Source organism: Myxocyprinus asiaticus, chromosome 19 (assembly GCF_019703515.2).
Source record: "Myxocyprinus asiaticus isolate MX2 ecotype Aquarium Trade chromosome 19, UBuf_Myxa_2, whole genome shotgun sequence".
Taxonomy (NCBI): Eukaryota; Metazoa; Chordata; class Actinopteri; order Cypriniformes; family Catostomidae; genus Myxocyprinus; species Myxocyprinus asiaticus.
This window is the reverse complement of record NC_059362.1, coordinates 21,551,899-21,565,831: the sequence shown is the minus strand read 5'-3', so window position 1 is coordinate 21,565,831 and position 13,933 is coordinate 21,551,899. Positions and strand designations below refer to the sequence as shown.

Sequence of the window (13,933 nt, the reverse complement as noted above, 5' to 3'; positions counted from 1 at the left end):
AAGTAATCCATACAACTCCAGTGGTTTAATTCATGTCTTCTGAAGTGATATGATAGGTGTGGGTAAGAAACAGATCAATATTTGGACTTTTTGACTATAAATTCTCCACTTTGACTTTTACATTCTTCTTCTTTTGTTTTAGGCAAATAACATTCTTTGTGCATATCACCATCTACTGGGCAGAAGTTAGAAATTATGGTAAAAAAAAGGACTTAAACATTCTGTTCTGTTTCTCACCCAAACCTATCATATTACTTCTGAAGATATGGATTTAACCACTGGAGACTTATGGATTACTTTTATGCTGCCTTTATATGCTTTTTGGACCTTCAAAGTTCTGGCCACTGTTCACCAACAGACCTGAAATATTCTTCTAAAAATCTTCATTTGTGTTCAGCAGAAGAAAGTAAGTCATACACATCTGGGATGGCATAAGGGTGAGAAAATGATGAGAGAATTTTCATTTTTGGGTGAACTATCCATTAAAGCTCCCAGAGTAACCAGCTGAAAAGTGCCCAAAAGCCATCTAAAACCAGCAAACCAGACCAGGCTGGCATAACAGCTAAAACCAGCTAGGTTGGTTTAAGCTGTTTATTTTAGCAGGGTAGTCAGCTAGTTAACTAGCTACATCATGCTAATAGATTTCTTCTACTGCATTACTTAGGCCTACAAGTAACCTCAGTAGAGTAATTGCTAACTAAAACTTATTTAACACTGTTAATCAGTGCCTTTAAATTTTTGAGATTGATTCAAACTATTTAACAGCAGACTTCTTACATTAGAGCATACTAAACTTATACTAGAATGAACTGTGAATTTTAAGGATTTGTTTACCTATAGTATCAATACATATCTTTTCTGGTAATGCTGCAGCTCTTTAAACTAGCGACTGGAGTTGATTTTATTTTTCCGGCACTTCAACGATTGGTCACACAAGACCATTAAATGAAAAAAATATTGTTTAATTCAAGGCTGTATGTGTGAAAGGAATTTAAGGCTGTTCATGTGATGTGTGAAAGCGTGAACTTAGCATAAGTTCTGAAACATTACTGAATGTTTACGTGGGTACTCACCTGTATGACGTGATCCTTCTCAGCTTTGTGGCTGGCACATCATAGCCGCATTCTTCCAGTACTTCCTGCCTGGCTATCTCCTCCAGAGAGAGGTCGGGTTTGTCCACCAAGCCTGCACACAGCTCGAAGGTCACGCCCGCCGAAGCAGGAGGCTGGTTAGCGTTGCTTGACGTCTCTTCGCTCGTCTCACCTGCTTGGTCCTCTTCTGGGACTTTTGGTTCTGGTGGTGTAGCTTCTGAAGACCCTTCCTCGGCCAGCTGCAGGGGCTTAGGTTTGCTCCGCTCCCATTCACTCATGTATACGGCTGTGGAGTGGCAAGATTTGTCACTTCATAATATGTCACTATATGTAAATTGTAAGAAGACTTTAGCAAATGATAAATTAGGAAACATCTGAGAGAACACCCATTTTGATTGATGAGGTCTCAAACATACAGTACTGTCTTTGCAAGGCCTCAACATATACTATGTCAGATCATGTAGGCAATCATATTTATATGTTCTGGAACACATAGTCTTATGGTGCAGTCACACAACACTTTGCGCTCCATTCCCTGCCATTCATACGTATGTGAGGGCTGTAAAATGGAAACGCATGCATGTACAGAGTAGTTTTCAATGCATGCCAACATTCAATATTGGTGAACTCTGACCTGCAACTTTGCATATTGAAAAGATGTCTGACAAATAGAGTATCTAAACCTCACAGACTGAACTCTTGGTTCAGTACAAAGAATACACATTTCAAAGATGCAAGATTAGTATTAGAATGCCAGGCAAAATAGTGATGGCTCATAGATCACCACATTTGTGTCGGAACCTACAACCTTTTGGTTACTAACCTAGATCCATCAGACAAATGTATTGTACATAAGGAACTGATTGAGAGTGAACTTAAAGAACAACCATTCTTGAGAAGTTCTTATGTTTCCCTGCACAAGGCCTGCCTTTTATACTTGAAGCAATGTTTGAAGACTATAGAAAAAGAAAAAAGAAAACTGGAGAAAGACGTCTCTCTTTCAATGCGAGGCTTTCCTTCCATTCTGAAAGGCTGGGCGCTGACCCTGGCGAGCATGTATAAAACAATAGTGTAACAGTGGAGTGCGAGGGCTTAAGCTTCACAAAAAGCACTGACAAATGCTCTGTTTGCACGACGGCCCATCGACATGAAAAATGTTCCATTATGAGAAAGTTATTGTTTTAGAGGCTCTGGACAACACAGTTAGTTATCTTACTGTACTGCAATAGGCCAAAATATGCATTATTGCTTTATGTTTTTTTTTTTTCATGACGTGTAATCTAAACATCAGACTAAAGGATGGAGTCGCTCTGAGACGAAGGTCAATACACTGCTACCAACATAGTTAAGTGGGGCAGGGGTTCTCAAACTTTTTTATCTGCCGAACCACCTTGACCTGAATGACTTACCTGAAGTACCCCCTGATATTTAAAGTATTGTTAACCTTTGAAATATAATCCATTTTACATATTTGCACTTTGTTAGGGTTTTGATAGGGATAACTAACACACTGACATGATATGCTGCAGTGGAGGAGCCAGCTGATTGGTTGGAGTGGTCTTAAAGAGGTGACGGTAGGCAATTGGGCGGGGTTTCAGATTTCCCCTTGTGACCTGAGCAAGCATCGCACATCTCGCCGTTTTGGAAGTGTGTTTGGTTCTGTTCATTCTTTTGTTTATTTGATATCCACCTTACATTGGAACATTTTTATTCAAACTATGAACTGACAGACAAGACCGGAGCTCGCCACTTTTTCCCCTTGTGACCTGAGCAAGCGTCGCATATCTCGCCGTTTTGGAAGTGTGTTTGGTTCTGTTCATTCTTTTGTTTATTTGATATCCACCTTACATTGGAACATTTTTATTCAAACTATGAACTGACAGACAAGACCGGAGCTCGCCACTTTTTCCCCTTGTGACCTGAGCAAGCGTCGCATATCTCGCCGTTTTGGAAGTGTGTTTGGTTCTGTTCATTCTTTTGTTTATTTGATATCCACCTTACATTGGAACATTTTTATTCAAACTATGAACTGACAGACAAGACCGGAGCTTGCCACTTCGAGAGGAAGCAAGGACAGTGCTGGCCAAAATCTTGATATCATCTGCGGACAAACCGGTATGCTGAGTGTTTTCCCCTCTGCGGTCTCTTTCTGTATGCATCCATCACTTTGCACACACACTGATTTAGATTTATGTCCATGTCAAATACATACAGCCCAAGGATAGTTACAAGCAGGCCCTAGCTAGATAGTAATTTAACAACAAACTGAGCAGGAGTAGCTATGTTTCCCTGGTGAGTTATTGGTTAGCCAGGTAACACGGGTTGTAACATGTGAAGTGCTCGTCCGGGATTATATTATTACAACCTGTGGTGAGTGTTTGATGTGGCATTTGTATTGGTTTTGGCATTTGCTTGATAGAATTTTGTTCCATTTTGTAAAGGCTTATGAGTTTAGCCGGTTAGAGTTGATATGACTCACCGAATATGGTGATCCTCCTATTTTGTGCATGAAGTTTCGCAAGCCTGTCTTAGTTTGTTATTTTGTAATGGCTGTCTTGTTACACTTCATGTAGGCATACATTTCAGCTGAGTTCTGATTAAAATTAGTCTTTGGATAGGTTGACAGGGGCTGGAGTTATTTATGAAGAGTCTGAATGTATTGTATTGAATTTGTTGCTTTACAGACTGCGTGATAATTATGATTCGCCGTAATTTACAGGTTTGTATCTGAACGGAGTGTGTATTCCCCGGTTTTGCGTGAGTTGTTGATCTTTTTGTCTTGTTTAATGGTGATTTGTGAATTTAAACATGACTGAATTCAGTGTTGAAGGGTTTTTGGAACATGAGGTAACTAGGGGTCAACTCATGAAACTTGTTAAGCCTCAAATACTGCAGATTTTTGATTTCATGGAGATGGGCTATACAGAGGATATGAAGAAAGTGCAGTTGATTGTTTGTCTTTAACACTTGGGTTAACAGATGAACGGACAGTTGAAATTAGGAAAGATCGAGAAAGTGAGTTTGAGGCAGAGTTGCAAGCAAGGAAGGTGCAAGAGCTGCAGTTAGAGCTTCAAGTAGCCAATGCGAAATTAGAGCATAAAAGGAGTGATAATCAAGAAATTCAGTGTCAGCAGGAGTATGAGGGTTGTTTTGAAATTTCTAAGTGCTTCAAAATAATGCCTCGGTTCTGTCAAGAATCTCCTGATATTTTCTTTGAGATCTTTGAGCGTATTGCCAGTAAAAGGTTTTGGTCAAAGGAGGAGTGGGTAGCACAGGTAAGAAGAGAATTGGTTGGCAAAGCACAGGAAGCTTATATTGTGCTTGGATTTGCCAATATTGCAAAATATGAGACCGTAAAGAAGGCCTATGAACTTGTGCTGGAGGCTTACAGACTGTTAAGCTGAAGTTAGGTCAGACATACTGTATGTAGATCTTGCAAGGCAGCAGGAACTGGTTTTTGATAAGTGGCTGCAAGCCTGTGAGGTGCACACCTTTCAAGATTTGCAGCAACTTATTCTTCTTGAGCAGTTTAAAGCTAGTGTGCCACGTCATGTTGAAGTTAATTTAAATGAACAACAGGTCAAAGAACAGCAAAAAGCAGCAGAGGTGGCTGATAACTATGTTCTTGTGCATCAGGAGCCTTGGAAGGGTAGGTCTGTGGTAGGAAGAAAGCAGGTTCCTGAGCTCAAGAAAGAAGTGGAACATGTAGGGCAGACTCATGTCAGTTCTGAGAAAATGCAGTATGTGGGTGTGGCAGACACGCCTCTTGTTCGGTAGAGAAAGGAGGAAGCAGGAACCGGATTAACAATCACAAGACTTTTAAGAAAACCCTGACGAAGACTTTCAACATAAACAATGGCGCGCGCGCACACACACACACAGCTTTGTGTGTCGCTCTCTCTCTCTGGCGTCCCCGCCTCCTCCTTTTATCTCTCTCCCGCAGATTGGGAACTCAGCGCCGGGGGTGCATCTTCTAGGCCCGGCCATGCCCTCCTCCTCGTCACATACCCCCACCGCCCGATTCAGGCTGGGGAAACCTCTGGTCTGACTTACTCCCCCCCCCCACACTTCCTGGAAGGGAGGAGTTGCCCCTTTGGCCATTCCGTCACCAGCTGGTCTTCCCCGCCTCCTGGGTACCTGGGTAGGATGAGGGGAGGGGAGGGGAGAGAGAAAGAGAGTGGGAGAGACAGAGAGAAAAAATAAAACAATAAAATAAACTCTGGTTCCCGACCACGCCGCCATTCGGTCCTCTGCCAGCTGTCCAGCGATCCTCCGAAACACCAGGCGATGGCACTGGATTCCACCTCCTGGTGGCCGGCAGCAGCTCCTATGTCCCCTGGTGGATGGAAGCGGCTCCCCTGTCCCCTGGTGGACGGCAGTGGGTCCTCCGTCCCCTGGCGGAGGCAACAGCTCCTCGGCTTCCTGCCAGATGGCAGCAACTCCTCCATCCACTGGCGGATGGTAACAGCTCCTTCACCTCCTGGCGGATGGCAGCAGCTCCTCTGTCTCCTGGCAGACCGCTCCAGTCTCATTGAACCAATCCTCTGCTTGGCATCGTGATCCTCCATCAGCGACGGCTCTCTCACAGCACATCTTCCTCCAGTCCCGGGTTTCGGCACCAGTGTGGCAGACACGCCTCTTGTTCAGTAGAGAGAAGAAGGAAGCAGGAACCGGATTAACAATCACAAGACTTTTAATAAAACACTGACTAAGACTTTCAACAGAAACAATAACGCACACACACACACACACACACACACACACACACACACACACACACACACACACACACACAGCTTCATGTGTCGCTCTTTCTCTCTCACTGGCGTCCCCGGCTCTTCCCTTATCTCCCTCCTGCTGATTAGGCAACTCGGCGCCAGGCATGCATCCTCACGGCCCGGCCACACCCTCCTCCTCGTCACAGTGGGAAAGTCTGTTTGCCCCTCTAGTCAGTTGGCTGAGATGATATGTCACTACTGTAAAAAACCTGGGCATATGAAGTCTTGTCATCTGCTAGCGAGGAAAGTTGGTTCTAATAATTTTTATGGGCGATGGGCACCTGATTTAATGAGGGGTATAAGAGTTGTATAAAAGCTTTGTGTCTCAGGGCTCAGTTGCTGCCTCAGTGGATGTGGATGGGGTGCCTGTGATGGTATTGCAAGATACAGGAGCAGCTCAGTCGCTGTTATTAGATGAATTGGTAGATTTGCCAGTAGAAACTTCTCTGAACGCCTCAGTACTAGTATAATGTATAGAAGGAGAGTATGGTGCTGTTCCTCTGCACAGGGCCTTCTTGAAGTTTAATCTGGCCACTGGGTATGTCATGTTAGGGAAAGTGCCATCTCTGCCTGTGGAGGGAGCTGGTTTTCTTTTAGGAAATGACCGTGCAGGCTAAAATCCTGGCCCCAGCTGCTCAAATATGTTGTTGCTTTCTGTCGATCCTGTCACGGATTTCAGGTGGCTGGGAAGCCTAATCAGAAAATCACAGTAGCCCCTTTGAGTCCTCTTCCTATAGTAGAATAACTATTTTATTGCGTGATAGTGGACTGTGTAGGACTGCTTCCCCGAACTAAAAAGGGCAATGAGTTCCTATTAACTATTTTTGATGTTGCAACCTGCTTTCCTGAGGCAGTGGCTTTGAGGAATATCAAAGCAAGGACAATTTTGGATGCTCTGCTTTGGTTTTTCTAGGTTTGGCTTGCCTAAGCAGGTGCAGTCTGACCGTGGCACCAATTTCGTGTGTGAGCTTGGGATAGAGCAGATCACTTCATCAGCTTTCCACCCACAATTGCAGGGAGCCATTGAACGTTACCATCAGACTCTAAAGAGTATGTTTAGAACATATTCAGTACAGCATCCTGGGGATTTGGACATGGCCCTGCCCCTTTTTCTTGTTGCATTGAGAGATTTGGTGACCGAATCTACGTGATTCTCTCCATTTGATCTGGTGTTTGGGCATGAGGTGAGAGGACCACTGAAAATGGAGAACGAAATATTGGTCAAGCAGGCAGGGGAAAGGAATTTGCTGCAGTATGTTACCACCTTTAGGGATCAGCTTGCCTCTGCCTGTGGGTTAGCCAAAGATAACTTTAAGGGAGCTCAGGTTCGAATGAAGGCACAGTATGATAGAAGGGCTGTGGAGTGCTACTTCAAGTGTTCTGTTGCTTATGCCTATGAAGGGAGATAGCTTGAGCACATGCTTCTGTGGTCCTTACACCATAGAGAAGAGAGTGGTTGATCGTAATTACATGGTCAGTACTCCTGACTGAAGAACAAAAGTTGAGGTTGTGCCATGTCAACCTGTTGAAGCGCTATTATGGTAGCTCTGATTGGGAGGTGCCAGTTGTATGTATAGCTGTGCTGGAGGGGCAAAGAGAGAAAGATGATGAAATAGAGGACATTGAACCTGTTAGTGCTCACTTGAGTAATGCTGCAGCTTTGAAAGAGCTGAGTAAATATTTGTGTCATTTGACAGGTGCTCAGCAAGCTCAAATTGAAACGTTTCAAGATGTAACTGGTCGTACACACCTGGCAGTGCATGATGAAGAGACGGGTGATACAACCTGTTAAGCAGTATCCATATCAGCTGGCTCCAGAAAAGCTGAAAATGTAGGAGTTGGATTATATGGTGAGAATAGGAGTGTTGGAGACACTTGACCAGTTGTGCTAGTACCCAAATTTGATGGGACAGTGCGGTTCTATATTGATTACAGAAAGGTTAATCAAGTAACCAAGATGCCTGGAAGATTGCATAGATCGCATTGGTCAGGCTCAGTATCTTTCCAAGCTTGATTTATTGAAGGGGTACTGGTGGGGGCCTCTTACTGAGCATGCCCAGGAGGTTTCAGCTACCTCCAGCATGTCCCCTGTGAAAGAGTTATTTGAAATATTGCTACAGGCCCAGTTAGTTGTAAACTTGCCAAAGTGTGAAACTGGAAGGGGCCAGGTGATGTATTTAGGCCATCAAGAGGGCCAGGGGTTGGTGTTCCAGAGGCAGGCCAAGATCCATGCCATCAGAGCTTCAAGAGGAAGCAAGGACCGTGCTGGCCAATGAACTCGATATCATCTGCGGACAAGCTGGTAAGCTGAGCGTTTTCCCCTCTTCGGTTTCTGTCTGTATGCATCCATCACTTCATACACACACTGATTTAGACTTATGTCCACTTCAAGTGCATACACCCCAGGAATAGTTATAAGCAGGCTCTAGCTAAATAGTAATTTAACAACAAACCCTAGACTGAGCAGGAGTAGCTAGGTTTCCCTGGTGAGTTATCAGTTAGCCAGGTAACACCTGTTGTGACACACGTTATACTTCTTATTATGGTTATATTTTAATAAACCTTTATTACATCTATTCTTCTTATTAAATGTATACATTTTATTTTATTCATTCCTATCCCAATCGGAGATTGCAATACAGTCAAAGTAGTTAAAAAAAAAAAGCATTTTCATTGAAGTAACAAAGCCAGGGCTGTAACAACTATTATAATCTTGGGTGTGGGACATGTCCTCTTTACTCATAGAAATATTTTTATGAAATGGAACACATTTATATTTTTTACGAAATACATTAGCCTATATTTTAAGTTTCGGCAGCTGTGAAATAAACCAGGCAGTGAACAGAACCAGCGCACAAGTGGTAACAGTATAGGCTAAGAAGGTGCAGCCATCACCAATTGGTTTTCGGGACTACAGGGCAAATAATGTCAGGTTAATGAAGGAAATGTTTAAAACATGATTGCGTTGTTGTTAATGAAGTAAATAACTTTGTATTAAAAAAAGCAATTTTTTCATCATCAGTCAGTTGCATAAGAGCACACACTCTTGCTCTAAGCACGAGCAGGGAGCGAGAGCGAGAGAGAGAGAGAGAGAGAGAGAGAGAGAGCGCGCTCTCATGCAAATGACTGAAGGTGAGAAAAGGGCACTGAAGCCATAGATACAAAGATGGTTAAAAGGAAAAATGTACGCTTGGTTTAAGTTGCGGTCTTTCTTGTTTTGTTTTTTCATTATTTGTCAAATGACGGACAACATTTGGTTCAACATTTGGTTCATTGGTCAATGTTTTTAAAAATCAGTAAATGACGGAAATATTTTTATACACAACCTCATACTCTCTCACGAACCCCCTGGAGTTCCCTCACGAACCCCCAGGGGTTTGCAAATCCCCATTTTGGAAACCCCGAAGTGGGAAAAAAGCTTTAAAAGTGTAAAAGCCATGCACAAACATGATGGATGTGGCATGGTAATAGACCTTAGTGTTTTCACAGTCTGCTACAAGGGTCGGCAACCTTTTTGACATGGAGTGCCATTTTTTTATTTTCCTGGTTAATGGCTGTGTCAAAAAGATTTTGTTTAATTACAATACATTAAACAGTGCATAATAACAGTTCATATTAATGCACAGATAAATAAAAATGTACTTTAATATCATCCTCTATACTAAATCATACTAAATATTTGAATATTGTGTATCATATTACACATTCTTCCCTTTCAGAAAGTTTTAATTCTTACCTGCTCATCTGAAATGCCTGCCTGGCTGCTATCATCACCCTGTCCCTCACTGCGAAATATCCTCATTAGCCAGAAAAAAACAACAACTAATAATTTCTATATACACCTGTAACATCTCCATTGAACACATCACCTGTTTTACACATACATTCTCAGATTCACAAACAAATTTCAACACCAGCTTATTTAACATAATAAATTATTACATACATTCAAAGCACTAATATAATCAAACAATAATTATATAATAATATCATCTTACAAATTATTTTTTTTTACTAACAGTATACACTGTCCACATAAATTTGAGCAATCATGAACAAACTTCTACAGGGGTGTAACGGTTCAAATTTCTCATGGTTCTGTTTGTATCACAGTTTTAGGGTCACGGTTTCAGTATGGTTCTGTATTTGCTTTGTTCAGAAAAAAAAAAAAAAAAAAAAAAAAGAATATTACTGCCAAATCCAAAGAATAATCTGTTTGGTTCAACAGGTTTGCCCTTAAATAACAATCATTGTTTTACAACAGTAACCATAGTTTAACCATGGCATTTGTAGTAAAATCATAGTAACCACAATATAAACATGGTTACTGTCATGGTTACAATATAGAGTAAAATCATGGTTACTACAGTATATAGAAACTACAGTATTACTGTTATAAAACCATGGTTAATTACATCAAAACCATGATTTCTGCTCAGAAAACCATGGTGACAGCAGTCATGGTTACTACAATATTACTATAGTAAAACCATGGTTAATTTTCGTCAGGGTCCTTAACTAAAAAAAAAAACATTTTCTCTAATTACCAAATCAACATTTTAACTTAATACCTACACTAATACGCTACATGCATCAACATAAAGTGCACTTCAAATTCATCTCAACATATATTTAATATTCGGAAGGGATGTTGTGATAATGCTGCTAGAGTATTTTAATAATACATGGAAATCCCACGTGAACACCCCAAGCACTTTAGTTATTGTTCAAAGTCTGTCCAAATTAGCACTGAGTGCCTGCTTAAAAATTGAAGGGAGTGTGTGCAGTTTCAGCTCATCTGCGGCTCTTTCCCTGGGTGATGTCGGCGTAAATGACTAATCATGTATCAATGTATTACTATAACGGCATCTTTATGCCATTAATCAAAACGCATTATTGACACTCGCGGTAGATTACAGCCGGGCGAGGAAACAAGAAGAACTTGCATGCACATTTTAAACCCTCTCGTGCATTACTGACATATATTACCAGTATACAACAATCATGCCGAGCGATGTCTGCAAACAGTGCCTGTTTTGTAAATGTTTTTGACCATCGCTGTTGTAATTGACTGCAAAAGATAATGTTTCCACTTTTTCTCCACTTGCCATTTTCAACTACACACAACATTTGCAGAACAGTGATGTCATCAAGTTGACCCACGTGAAACACAGGCAGAGCGTATCCATCTACAGATCCATTCAGGTGCATTAGCAGAGTTTGTAACTGTGCCTGTCTGTTTGACACTTTGTTTACTTGACCAAAACTTGTGCTCCAGATGTATCAATAAACTTGGTGAACCGCGGTGCAAATGCTTACCGAGAAACGTTACACTCTTATAAGCTACGCCTATTCACCAACTACTCAGGCCGAGTTCAGATTGGCATACTACCATACTATTACTATTTCTGCCATAGATGGATAGTTTACGCAGCAACTCATAGTGTACTGCTCTGTGCTGCGCTATTTTTAAAGGGCTCTGAGTAGCGATTTTTTTGTGTTCCTCTGCAAACTTAAAGAATTCTGTACACACAATAATTTACAAATACCAATAATGTTACCAAACAAATTAAAATGAATTCTACATATGTTTCCATTGATCACGGTATAAAAATTGTACTTGCTTGTTTTGATTATTGAGGGGGTTACATCTCCCCATATCCCCCAGAACGTACGCCTGTGATCACATCCAGTTTTTTCTGTTGTTTTTGGTCCACTGGAATTATTTTGGCATGACATATTTGTAATGTTTCCTCAGCTGACCAATCCACACTGAGATATTAAACAGTACAACCCATTGAACAGACTGTACTATATGGCTTTCCCTCACAGCCTCGTTACTATTTGCAATAGATTAAATATAGTGTCTACTTTGACTAAAGTCTATAAACTTATAAACAGTTTTTTAATTTTTTTGTAAGAAAAAATCTGCTACTCTACAGAGGAAACACACAATTGTTCTGGCTTATCATCCACGTTATTCCCCAGCAAACATCTCAATATGGCAACACCCTCTACCAGAAGTAATGTGATGCTGATATGTGCTGGGTATCAGCTGGTCAAAAGAGGACCATGATTTTAAAGCTTGTACTCTTTTATTAAAAGGAATAAAGAAAAAAACATTCTTAATTTCTTTTCAAGGAGAGATAAGAGAGGGATTTGTATGTTGTACGTCACTTTGTGAAAAGACATGCATGTGTGCATGTTAGCCTTTGTAAAATCACATTACAATGTGTCAGATGTTTTAATGCTGTCAAGTCATGCTACAAAATCAAAGTGAGTATAACACTTGTAAGAAAGGTTTATGATAGTTTTGAATGTTTCTGGCACACAGAGGGCCCTGTGTGTGTAGGATGAGAAAGAAGATTAAATTAGTAAGACAACTTTGACAGATGCAAAAGGAACAAGTTTGCAATTGTTTTACATTGTAATAGATTGATATTTTTATTTTTTTTTACCATTGCGCCACATCTTGCGTTTTGTGGTTTGTTTGTTTTTTACATAAAAGCATGTTTGGGCTGAATGGCCCTTTTGGTTTAGGTGTGGCAAGCCTCACACATATGCCTACCTTCTTGTTGAGTTTACAGTCCTAAAACTAAGAAGATCATTAGAATTTTCAAAACCAAGAGCCAAGCTCAAATATTTTCAAAGGGTTTTTAAGAATAGCAGGTAGGGCTGCCCCCGACCAAAGATTTTCCTAGTCGAATAGTAGGCATTAGTTTAAGCCATTAGTCAACTAGTTGTTGCACGTTTATGATATTAATTTAATTACTTTTAATTAAAATTTTTTTTACAAGCGCACGCACGAAGCGAGTCACAGCGACACCGGCAAAAGCAGTAATGATTCTGAATGTGTCAGAAAAACCAGCAAGGAGACTGTCTGAACATTTTGTTAATTTATAGAGAGAAATGCACATTAGGGTTGTGCCGAGAGATGATGATCTCGGGGATCGACGATGGTCAGAGTGATCGCCAACAGCTGATGCCTTCGATGTCAAGACGATATTTGGCTCGTTTTCCCATTAATGTATTAAATTATTATTATTATTGTTAGGCTATTATTATTATTATTATCAAATTAATATTACAAATAATTTGCCCGTAGACACACAGACACGCGCTTGAAGAAACACATTAAGAACAGATGACAGAAAATTCTTACGCACTGTTTGTTCGGAGGCGTGCAGTCTCGTGGAACACGCGCATGTAAAAGGTTTTCACTCTTTGTTTCTGTCTTCTGAATTTATTATTATTATTATTTATTTTTATTTTTTTTTGCAAGAACAGTATCGCCTATGAGTGCTGCAAATGACCTCAGACATCTCAGCTCAGAAGGTGCTTTGAGTTCAGTTTGCTTTATTTTCACATAACAGTTCATTGTGAACACAACTCTTCAGCCTATACATCTGTGATTAAAACATAAAATAATACAAAAACACGTTCACAGTGAACCATGATTTATATTTCAGTGATTACAATCATTATAATTTTTTTTACATTTATAATTGTTTTTATGTCTTCATTTGTATAAGTAATTTTCCGCCTGCATGTTTAGACAATTACTTGCCTTACAGTAAATGGAAAGCTGGTTACTTATATATATGTATATATATATATATATATATATATATATATATTGTTTTTTTGACCACTTCATTATTTTAATTGCTTTTTCGTTTCCTTTGGAGTGCAATATGAATTTAGAAATGTATTTGATTTAAGTTTTTAGATTTTTTAAATTTTTTTAAAATTAAATTTTCAATGCAAAATCATTAAAGCAAGAATAGCCTATTCACCGATCCCTCAGCCCCAGGGTTTCCGATGTAATTGGATATTGCGATATATATATATATATCGTGAAGGAGGGAACAAAACGAATTTATTCACACACATGATGTCTTTTCCTGGACAACGAAATACCTGACTGGTAGAGAATGCACAGATGAAGTAGGTTCATTGCCAGAGAGATGTTGTCCTTCACAACTGTTGTAAAGCCATCTTTCTAAAAGTTGAACAACACACATTTTAACTGCACTTAAATTTTGTCCAGTTTCATTTGAATTT

The 13,933-nt window shown here is 40.3% G+C and overlaps 1 protein-coding gene across 2 annotated transcripts in view; it reads right to left on the bottom strand.

Moving 5' to 3' along the window:
* Positions 1-13,933, bottom strand: part of nudt14 (nudix (nucleoside diphosphate linked moiety X)-type motif 14) — a 58,971-nt gene that overhangs the window by 10,698 nt on the left and 34,340 nt on the right. For both annotated transcript variants that reach the window (XM_051645483.1, XM_051645485.1), the window contains one exon: positions 1,074-1,377. In XM_051645483.1, the coding sequence (XP_051501443.1) occupies positions 1,074-1,377 (304 nt within the window). The remainder of the gene's footprint in view (positions 1-1,073; positions 1,378-13,933) is intronic.